Below are 13449 nucleotides of genomic sequence, written 5' to 3' on the forward strand. Positions count from 1 at the left end.
TGTGGGGACAAGGGTCCCTGTTTGGGGCGGGTTTGGCGTGGGGAGAGCTGGCCCTGGCATTGCACACTCACGGGCGGGTTCAGCCCTGAGCACAGCCTGGGGGAGGGTCCTGGGGGGGGGGGGCTCTCCCCCAGCCCCCAGGGTGCCATCTGGGCCATGTCCCCATCGCTGTGAGATCGCTGCCGGCAGCTCGTTAATGATTAATTAGCGGGGGTGAGGAGTGGGGGCGGCTGCTGGTGCTACCGGCAGGGCAGTGTTTACCCAGCCCTGATAACCCAGCCGGGGACTGCTCCTGCAGCGCTGGGGGGGACACACCGGGCTGTGCTCGGCAGCACCATCCAGCTGGGAGGGAGCCTGGAGGGGGCCAGGACCCCCCTGCTGCCACTGGCCACCCTGCTGTGCCCTGTTCCATGGGCTGGGGACACTCCAAGGGACACCCTGAGCTGCCGTGGGTGCTTGGCCAAGCTCAGCCACCGGCTTTGAGCCATGTCCTGGATTGAGGAGGGGACAGGAGCAACCGGATGACTTTCCCACCCTCTGCTCGACCCTGCTGTGACAAAAGAGGAACCACGATGTGGAAAGCAGTGGTTTATTCACCACAAAGAAAATCAGGATGCCAAGGGCCAGGGAGCAGCCGTGGGGTCAGGATGCTGTGCAGAGCCCAGCCCACGGGGGCACAGAGCCCACAGGGGCACAGAGCCCACGAGTGCTGCCCAGCTCAGGGCCAACTGCCTCATCCCTGCAGGAGCCATGGAGCAGCAGCTCTGGCACGAAGGGGAAAGGAAGGCGAAGCTGGAGTGCACTGACCTTGGCATCCTCCCCCTTCTTCTTCTTTTCCTATTCCTACGCAGCCTCCTCCTCTTCTTGACTCTGAAACACAGAGGCTGACCCTGTGCCCTGCCCTCAGTGGGGTCTCTGCCACAGTGCCCGCTGTGTCCCGCCCCCCATACCTCTGAAAACAGGGACACTGTCTCTCCCCTCCTCTGCTGCTCAGCCTTGATGACATTGAAGAATTCCTTGCGGGCCTGCTTGAACACCTCCTGGGGATCCTCCGGCTCTTCCCTCTTGGCCTTTGCCAGGAGCTGTGCCCGCACCTGCAGCTCCCGCTGTTTGTCCTGCAGGACCTTCTCCCGCCGCGCCTCCCGCTCGAACATCTGCGGTGGGATTTGGGGCTGAGGCGTGTGGGGGGCACAGGGGACCCTGTGCTGTGCCCGGGGACAGCGCAGGGCTGTGGGTAGAGCTTTGTGTGAGGGGCTGGGGCCATGCCCGTGGTGAGGGGGCTCGGCTGGGGCCTGGCACACACCGTGGAGGTCAGGGACTTCTCGTTCTTCCGGAGGGTGCAGAGCCCCGAGGAGATCTCCAGGATGTTGATGGTGCCCTGCTTGGTGCCACAGCCGACGATGCGCCCGTTGTCCTGTGGGCGCAGGCTGAGGAGGGGATCGTTGCTCACCTGGGGATGGGGGACACGTGGGTGGTGGCACTTGGCCCTGGAAGTCGGGCAGGATGAGCTGGCAGAGGCAAAGCCATGGGGCTGCCAAACTCGCTCCCCTCTCATTGCTTGGGGCTCAGAGGGGCTGGGGACCCACCTTGAGGCTGAGGGAAGGCTCCTTCTGGTGGAAGAGGAAGTCCCAGACGTCCAGGGTCCCGTCTGACCTGACAGTGAAGAACACAGCCGGCTTCACGGGGCTCCAGCACCCGTCCAGCAGGTAGGGAACGTGGCACCTGCGGGCAGAGCTGCACCTCAGCCACGCTGGCACCGCTCTGCCTCGGCCTGTCCCACCACCCCGAGCTGACCAGACCCCTCTGGCACCTCCCTGAACCCGCTCTGCCACCCAGGGATGGCTTTTGGCCAAGTAAACACACCCTGACACCTACTTGGTCTCCATAATTGATGACGAGTCCAGGTTCTCCTCCGACCAGATGCGGGCAGTCCAGTCACCCACTGACAGGAAGACTTTGGGGTTGAAGGGGCTCCTGGCCACGGCATAAACAGCCCCGATGTGGCCATTGAAGACGTTGGCGATTTTCTCGGGGGGGGTCTTGGCGTCGCGGTTGCAGTTGATGATACTGCCCTGCTCTGTGCCCACCAGGAACTTGGTGGGCTGAGGGTGGGAGCAGGAGAGAGCAGCTGTCAGCAGGATGGGTGTGGACAGCAAGGGGGCCCTGCTGCAGCCAGAGCCCTGGACCCACCACCAGTGGGGGATTTAGGGACTGAAATGCCAGAATAACCCTGTGTTTTGGGAGCACATCCCAATTCTTCATGAATCTGGCCCCTTGGGCTGTGCCCGTGGTTGGGGTATGAGCAGTGGACACAGGGACACTGACCATGGAGAGTGAAAAGTCCAGGGAGATGGCACCCAGGGCATTCTTCAGCTGATCTTCCCGGGTGATGTCCAAGACCAGCCTCTCGCTGGGCTGTGACAGCTTGCGGATGTCCCACCACAGGACCTGTGGGGGAGAGGCCATGGCAGGGGGCTGTGGGGGCTGCTCCTGCTCACCCAGGGGTGCTGGAGCCCAGCAGCTGCCCTGTGCCAGCCTGGGGGGGCCTGGATCTTGTGCTGCTGAGGGGCAGCACAGGCAAGGGAAGCTGTTTTGGGTCCCCTCAGGAGCAGCTGGCACCATCCCCTGCCCTGGCCCCTTCCCTGCCCCAGCCCCTCACCTGCCCGTCTGTGGAGGCTGAGAAACACTCAGTGCCTGTTCTGGAGGGCAGCCAGAGCGCTCCATACACGGGGTCCCTGTGGCTGAGCTCCACGGGGGTCGCCTCCATGGGCAGCCCCCCTTTCCTGGTGTCCCAGTACACTGGGAAGGAAAAGAAAAGCCTTCGCTCAGCTCCTTTCCTTGTCATGTGTTTTCCCCTTCCCAAGTCAGAGCAGGGAGCAAACCTCACCAGGTGCTTCCCACCCCCAGGGGTGGTAGGAGAGGGGGGAGCACAGCACCCTTCCTGCTCAGCCCCTGGATCCAGCCATCCATCCCTCCCATGGCTGCCCCGAGTGCTGCAAAGGGCTCCCTGGCATTGGGTCCTCCCTTCCCTGGGTACCCACTCAGGTGAGCACACACCTGTCCACAGGCAAATCCCAGGCCCTGCTCCGGTGGAATATTCCCAGTGGCAGCACTAACTGATGACACTCTGTGAGTGCAGCAGTGCTGGAGCCAGGCTCCTGCTGAATCAAGCCCCATTCCCCTCACCTATCTGCCCGTTGTAGCAGCCTCCCAGCAGGTGATGCCAGTCCTTGGGATTGTATTCCAGGGTCACCACAGGGGACGAGAGCATGAGGGTGAGCAGTGGCTTGTAGGGGGTTTCTGCCAAGGAGGGATGAGTGAAGAGCAAAGGGTGAAGGCAGTGCCCCAAAACCAGCCCCCCATCCCACCCCACTCCCTGCCATGGATGTGCTGGATGAGGTCACTGGGATGTGGCAGGGAAGGGAGCTGGCCTGGGGACAGACCCCTGGCACCTCCACCCCTCTTCTTTGTCCTTTTCACCCCAAAACAAACCAGGTCTGAGCAAGGCTTGGACAGATCAGGGCAATTCTCACCCCAGGCTCCTGCTGCCTCTTTCTTCCTTCATCGACCCAACTGAACCACATCAGGACAAGAACCTTGTACAAGGCACATGGCTCTGCTGCCTGTTGTGGTTCTGGAGCCATGGAGCGGGATTTTGTTTCCCGCTTTCCAGCTCCCATTTCTCCCCGTTTCTGCACGGCCCAGACCTCCCCCCCTGACCCTGCCCGGGTGCTGCGAGGCCTCATCCCGCTCTGAGCCACAAAGTGCTTCCGCTATCGACCGGTGGGTTCTCCCCTCCCCTTACCCATATCCCAGATGTAGGAATCAAAGCTGATGTCTCTCCTCTTGTCCTGGAACTCCAGGCTGCAGTAAGCCACGGCCAGTTCCTTGCCAGCGTCGGGGTGCCAGGAGAGGTGCGTGGCCGTCCTCCTGACCACGTTTGGGTCCCTTTGGGATGACAGGTCATCCAAGAGAGGTTACTTTGCGAATCCCTGGGATGAGCATCTCGCAAAGGAAGTTGTGGGAACCACAGTTAAACCAATCTGCAGCCCTCAAGCCTTGAGTGCAGGAAATGATTCTCCGGTGGGTTGGGTGGGGGGAGAAAAGTTGATGATTTCATCATCTTTCCAGTTATACCTTTCTGAAAATCCAATTCTCTTACTGGATCTGCCTCCTAAAACAACCCAACAGCCCCTGATGCTGAAATTAACCTTTGAGGAACTGAAAAACAAGCAGGAAAATCCTCACGCTCAGAGCTGAGTCTAATCCTGGTTCCCATCCCCAAATCACCTGAGCAGGGGAGGGAAGGGAGGGAGGATGGATGATTGGCTCTCCAGCCACAAACTGATCCAGGACCATCCTAAACCCACTGGAATTTAGCTCCTAAAGGTTTGAAGGTGGTTTGACCCCACTGTGGCCCTGCGGAGCCTGGTGAGCCCCCCGGCTGTGCTACCTGAAGGCACTGATGTTTTTGGCAGAGGGAGGGTCCTCAAACCCGTCTTCCTCTTCATCGTCTGCAAAATATTCCTCATAGATGTCGATGGCATTGTTCTGCCTGATGCAGTGCTCCATCAGCTGCAGGGACAGCACAGGATGTGTCTCTGGGGCTCTGGGCAGATCAGGGGGTTTTGGGGGGGATCAGGGGCAGGGCCTTACGGTGCCAAGGTGCTGGATGACTCTGGTGTAGATCTCATCCCTCTCTACCTCCTCCCTGTAGCGGGAGGTCAGCTCTGTGTTCTTGGGGTCAACGTGCTTGGGCCACCCCCCCTCCACGTGGTTCACGCCCCGGGATGTCGCCTGCACTCGCTCCGTGTTCACCTGGGCAGGGGGACACAGAGGGATCGGAGGCCCTGAGCCCAAAGGGTGCCAGACACACCTTGGCCCCTCAGGCCAACTGCCTTCCACATGTCTGACATCCCGGGATGTCACCTCGGTCCACTCCACGTTCTCCTGGGGAGGGGGGACATGGAGGGATCGGAGCGACCTGAGCCCAAAATGTGCTTGACTTTGTGCCCCCGTGAGGGCCCAGCACAGCCCCCAGAGCCCCCCGGGGTGGTGCCCCCGTACCTCGTGCAGAGCCATGACGGGCGCATGCTGAAGGGCGAAGTCCACGGGGTCCTGGGGGATGAAGTCTTCGGCCAGGCTGGGATCTGGCGGGATGTCCACCGTCACTTCGGCCGGCAGGTCCGAGAAGTTGCAGGGTCGCCCAAAGTCGCTGCGCTTCCGCGTGTACTCGAACTTGATCTCCATGGTGAGGGGGGACCCCCAAAGCAGGGGGGGCTCGGGAAGGAATGGGGTGGTTGGGGAGGGAGGGAGAGACCCGAAAGGGAGTGGGGGCCTCAGGGAAGACTCCAAAAACGAGTGGGAGACTTGGGGATGGAGTGTCCCAAAAGAGAGCCCCTGAAAGATGAGGAGGCCTCAGGGATGGAGAGCTCCAAAACAGAGTGGGGTCCTTCAGGAACTCTTAAAAGGAACAGAGGCCTCAGGGGTGAAGGGAGAGCCCCAAAAGACAGCAGGAACTTCGAGGAGAAAGAGAGGGTCCCAAAAGAGAGTGAAAGCCTGAAAGGGAGTGAAGTTGTCAGGGATGGAGAGATGGTCCTGGAAGGGAGTGGAAAACTCAGGGAGCCCCAGGAGGGATTGGGGAAGGTCCCAAAAGGGAATGGAAACCTTGAGAAACCCTGAATGTGAGCAGGGAGCCTGGGGAGGGAGTACCCTGAGAGGGCCTAGGGGGCTTTAGGGAGATCCCAAAAAGGCAGCAGGAGCCCCAAAATGGAGCTGAGCTCCAGGAACAGAGAGATGAAGAGCTCTGAGTGTTAAAGGAACACCCCGGAGGCCCCGGGACCCCGGTGGGGCCCGTCCAGGTCCCAGTCCCGGTGGGGCCTGACCGGGGACGCGTCGCCGTTGCCAGGCAACGCCTCGACACCCACGTGACACTTGCCTGCCGCCACGTGACACAGGCTGCGCACCGACCTCCTCAAAATGGCGGCGCCCGTCGGTGTCACGTGATGGCCGCCATGTTGGGAAGGTCAAATAAAAGGTGCCTCAAACAGACTATCCAAAAAAAAAAAAGAAACCGTGTGGAGGAGATAAATTTAGTCCAAGTGTTTATTATCTTTTCCCCCTCAAAGGGCACATACAAATCCAGCCGGACTCCAGCTCCCAGCCTGAGTCCTTCGGTTAGTTCACATGCGGTTAACAACAGCTCTTCTACCAGTACCGTTACATGGAAATGTTAAAAGCCAAAAAAATAAAAATAATAACAAAATCCCTTGGGATTTCCCCCAAAAGGGAGGAATGCTAGTCATGGGGAACATGGAAAGAGGGAGGCAGGTGGATGTACTGGCCCTGGGTGGGGGGCACCCACCACTCCATCCGCGCCCTTTGGGCTGCAGGGTCTGGGTGGGATGGAGCAGGGGTCCTTCCCTGCTCCATGGGGAAGGGCTTCTTGGGGATCCCTGTGCCAAAGGGCAGACCCAAAGGACCCGTTCAGCTCACACTGGTCTCCCAGCTCCTCTGCCTGGAGCCCTGAAAATGCTGGATGAGCTCCTGCCCCAAGGTGGCAGGTCCACCCTGTCCCCTTCCCAGGCACCCCATCCCACCCCAGGGAAGCCCCAGTAGTCCCTAACCCTCTCTCAGGGGATTTCTGGCTGCCCCAGGACTGTCCTGCAGGAGGAGGGGATCCTGCCCCATATCCCAGACCTGCCCTGGGGAGTCAAATCGCCAAAAAGAGCATAAAACCACCCAAAAAACCTGCTACCAAACTACACTGCAGAAAACCCACTCCAAAACAGAGTCAGTGAGTCAACCCACGCTCCCAAGAGCTCCCAAATCCCACGGGGCAAAGCAAAGGAAAGCCAGCAAGGCCAAAACATCCGTAATTCCCCAGCCTGGGGGGGTGGGAAGGGGGGCACAAGGGGTTGGATCTGCTCACAGGGAGCAGCCGGGGAAGGGGGAACTGGGAAAGGTTGGGATCACTAGTGGTTGGTGCTGCATTGCTACAGGAGCAGGGGAGCCCCTGCCCTGACCCCTCCCTGGGGGGTGCTGGGGGCAGCGTGGTCCCGGGATTTGCCCTCCAGAAGGCTCCAACATTCCCGAGCTGGGAGAAGCCGACGCTGGAGCAGCATCTCCGCGCTCCCCGGGATAAGGCAGGAAGAGTTGAGTGCCAGGAGCTGCCGGGGGGCTCAGAGGGGTGCATGGTGGGGGTCTCCGGGCTCGTTCCTCCAGCCCCCGCCGTGTCTCCTACCGCGTGTTCTCCGGGGGTCTTTGGTTTCCCGAGGGAAACGCCGGCGGCGTCTCCTCCTACGCCGGGAAGTCGCCGCGGTGCCGGACGTGCTCATCGGTGACACTCAGGTACGTGGCCCTCATGCTTGGGGAGTACTGTGGGATGGGGGGGACACAGGGGAGGGGGGGTCAGCACCCTTCAAAACACAACCCCTGCACCGCCAGGGACGGCCCCCTGGAGAGGGAACACTGCTTCCCATGTGGATTGATCCCTAATTAATCTGCCAGGTGGGCATGGGGAAAGGGGCAGACCCTACTCACAGCCTGTCTAGGGGCTGGGGGACATGAGACCTCCTCAGCCTGGAGCCCTGGAAATGCTGCACGAGCCCCCCAGGGTGGCAGGTCCGTGCTGTCCCCCCTCCCTGGGCACCACATCCCACTCCAGGGATGCCCCAGTTGTCCCTTACCCTCTCCCAGGGGATTTGTGGCCACCCCAGGGCTGTCCCTGCCCCAGCCCACACCTGTCCTGGGGAGCCAAATTACCAAAAAGAGGCTAAAGCCACCCAAAACCTGCTATTACACTGCAGCAAAAGTCCCTCTAGCTCTGTTTTGTCCCTTTCCAGGTTCATCCTCCACCTTCCCAGCTCCAGCCCGGCAGCAAATTCATCCCAAATCACCCCCTGTGCACGATTCCACGGGGTAACAGCGAGCCCAGGGTAGGGCCCCAAAACTCCAGCCTCTCAAAATCACATTTCTCCAGGATTTCACAGCAGGGAGGATCACCACAACTAGGCACTAAGGAAGATTATTCCAAGTTTGTTCCTCTGGACTCGAAAGGTCCTTCCTCTGGGATCTGAATCCTGGGTAAATTCATTCAGGGCTGGGAGAAGTGCTCGAATTAATCCCCTCACTCATGTGCCCCCCCCAAGGGAAGAGGCTCTTGCCAGCTGCCAGGTCAGTGCAGTGGGATTACACCTCATGGAAAAAATCATTCCTGGAAGAGGGGATCACAGTATTCCTGCCATGGCAGCATTCCCAGAGCTGTGTCCATGTCCCACTGCCCGACTGGGGGGGCTCTGGGGATGGAGATGGGGGCCAGCATCCCAATGTGGGGGAGCTGCAAATCCTCCTGGAACTTCCTGGGGACAAAGTGTGGCCCAGTCCCTCCCTCCCCGAGCTCTCCACACTCTTCCTGAAATCCAGTCAGGGAAAGGGGACGGAGGGAGGCACAGAAGAGGGGAAGGATGGGGGAACCCAGCTGCTGCCCCAGGATAAGGAGGGAGAGGGAAGCAGCTGAACTTACTCTTGATGGGCAACTTAGCTCCAAAATAATGGATGCAAAAATTAAAAGAAACCAAAAAAAAAAAAAAAAAAGACAAGCAATAAAAAATAAAGCAGCAAATACCAGACAGGGAGGGATTAACAATGAGCAGCGAAATGGGAACGGGCAGGGAGACACTGCCAGGAGCGTCCTCTGAAAGCGAGGATGGAGAGGGAGCACAGGGAAGGGAGGGAAGGCAGGGCTATTTTGGGCTCCCTTGAGCATGTGGCTGTGCCCCCTCCCCACAGCGCCTGCGGGCCGGCTGGGAATTGGGTTAGAGCTGGGCAGGGGGAGCCACGTCCTCGGCAAGGGCAGGAGGGGGCCGGGATCACCCCCCATCCCACCCCGGCGAGCAGCTCTCGGTGACCCCCAGGGGCTCCATGGCCCCGGGAACCTCCCCCGGGGGTGTCACAAGAAGGACTTGGCCTCGGTCGCCCACCGTACCGTGGGGGGGGGGGGACCCCCTGCCGATGAGGGGCACGTTCTCGTAGCGCGGGTTCCCTCCGAAGAGCACAGCCTGGTTCCTGGGGGGCACAGCGAGACCCCCGTCAGCCCCCGCCCCGGCACAGTGGGGGGGACCCGGGGGAAGGACGGGGAGGGGGGGACCTCACATGTACTCGGAGACGGGGGCGTTGGACACGGTCTGGGCGGGGGGGTGGAGGCTGCTCTGGCTGCCCAGGCTGCTGCTGTAGCTGCAGAAGCTGCGGAGCTGCCCCCGGGGCGGGCGGTGGGTGGCAATGCGCCGAGCCTGAGGGTTGAACGGGTCCTCCTCATCCATGTCGTCGTAGTCCCGGTCCCTGGGCACGAGGGGATGGTGGTCACACTCAGTTTCAAAGCGGGGGGGGTCCCATGCCCCGACTGGGAGGTGCCTGTGGCCCCTCTGTGCCCACGGTGAGGGTGAGGGGCTGTGGGGGGCTGTGGGGGGCCATGGGGGAAGGAGCTGTGGTCAGTAGGGCTGTGGGCAAGGGGCTGCACGTGTGGGAATACAAGCAGGGGGTCTGCAGGGGCAGGGGGGATGCAGGGGACCACAGGCAGAGGGGTGGTGAGCAGGGAGGCTGCAGGGACAGGAGTTGGGGGGGGGAGCTGCACAGGTAGGGGGTTGTGGGAAGGTGGGGAGGTCTGCAGTTGGGAGGCTGTGGGCAGGGGTCTGTGGGCAGACCCACCGTCCTGTGAGCTGCTTCCACGCGCGGGGGGCAGCGCAGATGATGGTGGAGAAGGAGGCAGCTGCCAGCAGGGAGAAGAGCCCCAGGTAGAGCAGCCCCTCCACCCCGTCGTAGCAGATCCCGATGAGGGCGTCCAGGTAATCCTGGTGGGACACAGGCAGGGCTGGTGGCAGAGCAGGGGGACCCCAGAGCTGTGTCCCCACCTGGACCCCCCTCACCTTGTGCAGCCCCCGGCAGTCCAGCAGGGCTGTCAGCTGGTGCAGGCTGGTCTCTGAGGAGTTGAGGAGCTGCTGGACCCCCAGCAGGTCTTTCTATGTGAAAAGAGGGGGTCAGGACAGTGCTGGGGAGCAGAGTGAGGACAGGTGGAGCCCCAGCACCCACTCCCATACCTCAGCTGTGGGGAAGAGGGGCAGAGCATACTGGATGAGACCCTGGGTCTGGATCTGCATCGTGGTGAGCGAGCGCTGGAAGACGGTGAGAACCTGCAAGGGGGAGTGGGAACAGTCACAGAGCCACCCAGCCCTGGGACCCCCCCATCCCTGGGACACCCTCAGTCCCAGGCAGCCCCAAGCAGGGTGCCTGGTCCCCCTGTACCTGCTGGAAGGGGTTGCTCAGGCTCTGGTCACAGTACAGGTAATAGTGAGCCACCACTGCAAATCCAAGGGGACACATTGGTAGGAGCGTCCCAGAGGACAGGGAGCAGTGTGTGCGGGGAGAATGGCAGCAGGGGGCACTGGACCCCCTGGCAGGTTTTGGGGTCCTGCCCAACCCTGGCTCCACCTGGGAGCTGGCTCTGACCTGCACTGATCTCGTCGTCTGTCTGGTTCATGATGAACTTGTCTGGGGCCACGCAGAAGTCGCTGGTGCCCTGTGGGGACCAGAGGGAGATCGAGGTGCCGGGAGGGACAGGACGGTGCCCACAGCCTTTGGCACAGCCCTGGCACAGCCAGAACCAGCCCTGCCCTCCCCTCCCGCCCCACTCACCACCGCCGCCACCGTGTCCACAGCCATGGAGGCCCAGCTGAGGACGAGAGTCAGCAGCCCACAGCACAACATCCTGCGTGGAGAGCGGGGAGCACGAGGGAGGAGCACGTGTGTTGGGTCCATCCCGATCCCCCCCAGCCCCTCGATCCCACCCACAGGGTACTCACGTGGCCAGGAGGCAGCGGGAGCGCTTGGCCAGCCCCAGGCAGGCCAGCAGGCAGACGGTGAGGACGAGGATGAAGAAGAGGAGGTAGGCCAGCCACCTGGGTGTAGAGGAAGGCTCTGTCACCTGCACCCACTCCCCAGCCCCGCCGGGGCCACCCCCGTGTGGCGTCAAGGCCCCGCTTGGTGGTAGTACTCCACACTCACCAGTAGTACTCCACACTCACTGTAGTACTCCACACTCACTGACAGTACTCCACACTCACCGGTAATACTCCACGAAGGCGACACGTGCCGACAGCGCGGTGAGGTCGGTGCTGACGCCCCCCCAGCCCGGCAGCCCCTGCAGCTGCAGGACGATGCTCCCGGCCAGCTGCTCCACCAGCTTGAGGGTCTGCACGTAATCCCCCCGCGGCGCCAGCACCTCGTTCAGCCGAGCCAGGTGCTGCTCCAGCCCCCCCTGCATCTGCAGCGTGGTGCCTGCAACCTGGCAAAGGAGGGATGGTCAGACCCCCGGGATAATCATCCCCCCAGGACACCACCCTGCTATCAGCCGCACACCTGGAGGAGACGTTGTGCCCCATCCATGGGATGCTCTTCCTCCAGGAGAGTAGCCCCACCTCAACCCCCCGAGCCCAAGATGGATCCATCCTCCAGGACAGCCCTGCCACGGCCACCCCAGCCCTTCCCATTCTGCCACAAAGGTCCCATTCTGGGGGGTGACGTCACCCTCCCGCGCTCAGTACAGCACGGCTGCCCCGGGGGCTCGGCCGGAGCAGTGGGACATCCCTCCAGCTCCCCCCCCAGTGCTCCAACCAAACCCAGGATGGGGGATTGTCCCCCCTGGGGGACCCTGCCCGTGGTCCTACCAGCGAGTCGATGCCGGTGAGGGTCTGGTTGGCGTGGTCCAGGGCGTAGAGCAGCTGGAACACCCCGTCGTTGGTCTCGCTGTTCCCGTAGAAGCCGATGCCGACGGCAGCGCTGGGGGCAGGGAGGGGACATGGTTAGAGGGGAGGGACACTGGGTACAGACTCACCCTGGGAGACAGCTGGACAAGAGACACTTCCTGGAACACCGTGGGTTTGGGGGACCCCTCAGCCATGGCAGGGCAGAGCCAAAGCGATGGCACAGGGACCTGCTCCCGCCGGTGCCCAGGGACACCCAGAGCTGCTCCACAGACACACGGAGGGGCTGAAGCTCCTCCCGCCAAACCCTGGGAGATTGAGGTGGAGGGGCTGGGCCAAGTAGATTAGGGGAATCCGCTGGAAGCACTGTGCTTCCTGACTGAACCTGCTGGGAGCACACGGAAGCCTCTCCAGGCCCCTGGGCGAGCTCTCCGCAGCCCCTGTGGTGTTCCCAGATGGAGCTGGGCTAGAAGCCACAGCTGGCTCCAAGAAATAGGGTGCCCCTGGCCATACCCTGGCCGGGCATGTGCCCACACATGCCTGGCTCATGCAGGGCTGCTCTCTCCCTGTGCAAACACCAGCCCATTGGCCACCATTAGCCCCTTAACGGCTACCAAGAGGCTGTTGTGGGGGTTCAAAGCCCCCGGGAGCTGCAGAGAGACCCCCTGCCATGGCGGAGGGGTGAGGGGGGAGCACGCTGAGCTCATTAGAGCCGTTTCCCCGTTCCCCTGTTTCCCTGCTCCATGGCAGCCATCTCGCCCCGCCCCAGTAAACCAGCCCCTTTGTCTGCAGAGAGGGTCGTGGCCGGGCAGCCAAACAGCCCCCATGGCCCATTCTGTCCCCTCCCAGGCCAGGAGTGCCCGGGGGAACACAGGATGGCTGCTGGGGAGTCCTCCCGGCCACGGGCTGCCCCAAACTGGGGTGGGCTTGGAAAGCCTCTGGAGCGGTGCTGGGGGAAGTGTCCCCTTGTCTAACTGCTGTGGTCGCAGTTAAGGCCGGGCACAAGGGACCTGCCAGCTGGGTCAGGCTGCCGCCCGCCATCTGCTCCGGGCTGGGATTAGCGACCGGCCCCGCTCCCGCCCGGGATTAGCCGGGAAGGCGGCACAGCCGTGAGGGGACGGGGCTGGCCCACAGCTGGTCCCTGGGGCTGCCCCAGCAGCTGCACGGGAGGAGGCTGGGATGGACCACATTTAATTGCAGAGATCTAATTAAAGCGACTCGTGGCTGGGGCGCAGCGTCTCCTCGGTGATGGGGGGACAGCACTGGGCCCCCGTCCCCGTCCTCACCAGCAGATGAGCCCAGCGGTGACGGCCATCCAGGTGACGCAGCAGGAGTGGGGCTGCTTGGAGTCAGGGTCCTGGTCCCTCTTGCAGCAGCACAGGCAGATCAGGTAGACGGCGAGGAAGAGGAGGTTGAGGCCGAGGCACACGGCAGCCACCAAGCCCAGGAAAAGCAGTGACTGGGAAGCAGAGAGGGGACAATCAGCGGCCGTGCCCGTGACCCGCACGTGTGCCCGGGATGCGGCCGCGTCCAGCGCCCCACGGGACCGTCACGAGGGGAAGAGGAAGCGTCCCAGTCCCTGTCCCCGTCCCTGTTCCCCTCCCCATCCCTACGCGGGGGCCACCAAGCCGCAGGTCGGGGGGGCTGGGGGTGCAGCCGCCCCTCGTCGGGCGTTGGGGCACCGGGACACCGG

The 13449-nt window shown here is 62.4% G+C and overlaps 2 protein-coding genes across 4 annotated transcripts; both read right to left on the reverse strand.

Annotated features, from left to right (window-relative positions):
• Positions 1–573: 573 nt before the first annotated feature.
• On the reverse strand, positions 574–5924 carry DNAI2 (dynein axonemal intermediate chain 2). Of its 3 annotated transcripts, none has more exons than XM_027654701.1 (13): positions 5068–5924; positions 4657–4818; positions 4454–4575; positions 4138–4221; positions 3806–3948; positions 3187–3297; positions 2660–2799; positions 2326–2448; positions 1876–2102; positions 1587–1722; positions 1304–1450; positions 951–1154; positions 574–870 (listed from the first exon to the last, which is right to left on the reverse strand). In XM_027654701.1, exons 1-13 carry the CDS (start codon positions 5248–5250, stop codon positions 844–846), a joined length of 1809 nt encoding a protein of 602 aa, XP_027510502.1. In that variant the 5' UTR covers positions 5251–5924; the 3' UTR covers positions 574–843. The 3 variants fall into 3 exon arrangements, with proteins under 3 accessions (XP_027510502.1, XP_027510501.1, XP_027510503.1); XM_027654700.1 differs by having other exon boundaries at positions 3187–3300; XM_027654702.1 differs by lacking the exon at positions 4138–4221 and having other exon boundaries at positions 3187–3300.
• Positions 5925–6087: 163 nt separating this feature from the next.
• On the reverse strand, positions 6088–11521 carry TTYH2 (tweety family member 2). Its single transcript, XM_027654635.1, has 12 exons — positions 11413–11521; positions 11118–11338; positions 10857–10952; positions 10690–10762; positions 10504–10573; positions 10300–10355; positions 10095–10187; positions 9924–10016; positions 9706–9848; positions 9154–9339; positions 8987–9066; positions 6088–7377 (listed from the first exon to the last, which is right to left on the reverse strand). The coding sequence occupies exons 1-12, from the start codon at positions 11437–11439 to the stop codon at positions 7334–7336; spliced, it is 1182 nt and encodes a 393-aa protein (XP_027510436.1). The 5' UTR covers positions 11440–11521; the 3' UTR covers positions 6088–7333.
• Between the last annotated feature and the right edge of the window lie 1928 nt (positions 11522–13449).

The sequence above is a fragment of the Corapipo altera genome, unplaced genomic scaffold (genome assembly GCF_003945725.1).
Source record: "Corapipo altera isolate COAL_440 unplaced genomic scaffold, ASM394572v1 343, whole genome shotgun sequence".
Lineage (NCBI taxonomy): Eukaryota > Metazoa > Chordata > Aves > Passeriformes > Pipridae > Corapipo > Corapipo altera.

What these genes read in the sequence shown, in the direction of transcription:
- DNAI2 (XM_027654700.1), bottom strand. Translation starts at nt 5,250, where the DNA reads ATGGAGATCAAGTTCGAGTACACGCGGAAGCGCAGCGACTTTGGGCGA. An exon ending in AAAAACATCAGTGCCTTCAG is followed by an intron (nt 4,222 to 4,453) that starts GTAGCACAGCCG and finishes CTTGTTTTTCAG; the next exon opens with TTCCTCAAAGGTTAATTTCA. An exon ending in CAGTGTCCCTGTTTTCAGAG is followed by an intron (nt 871 to 950) that starts GTATGGGGGGCG and finishes TCTGTGTTTCAG; the next exon opens with AGTCAAGAAGAGGAGGAGGC.
- TTYH2 (XM_027654635.1), bottom strand. Translation starts at nt 11,439, where the DNA reads ATGGATGGGGCACAACGTCTCCTCCAG. An exon ending in TGGACACGGTGGCGGCGGTG is followed by an intron (nt 10,574 to 10,689) that starts GTGAGTGGGGCG and finishes TGGTCCCCACAG; the next exon opens with GGCACCAGCGACTTCTGCGT. An exon ending in ACTGCCGGGGGCTGCACAAG is followed by an intron (nt 9,849 to 9,923) that starts GTGAGGGGGGTC and finishes GTGTCCCACCAG; the next exon opens with GATTACCTGGACGCCCTCAT.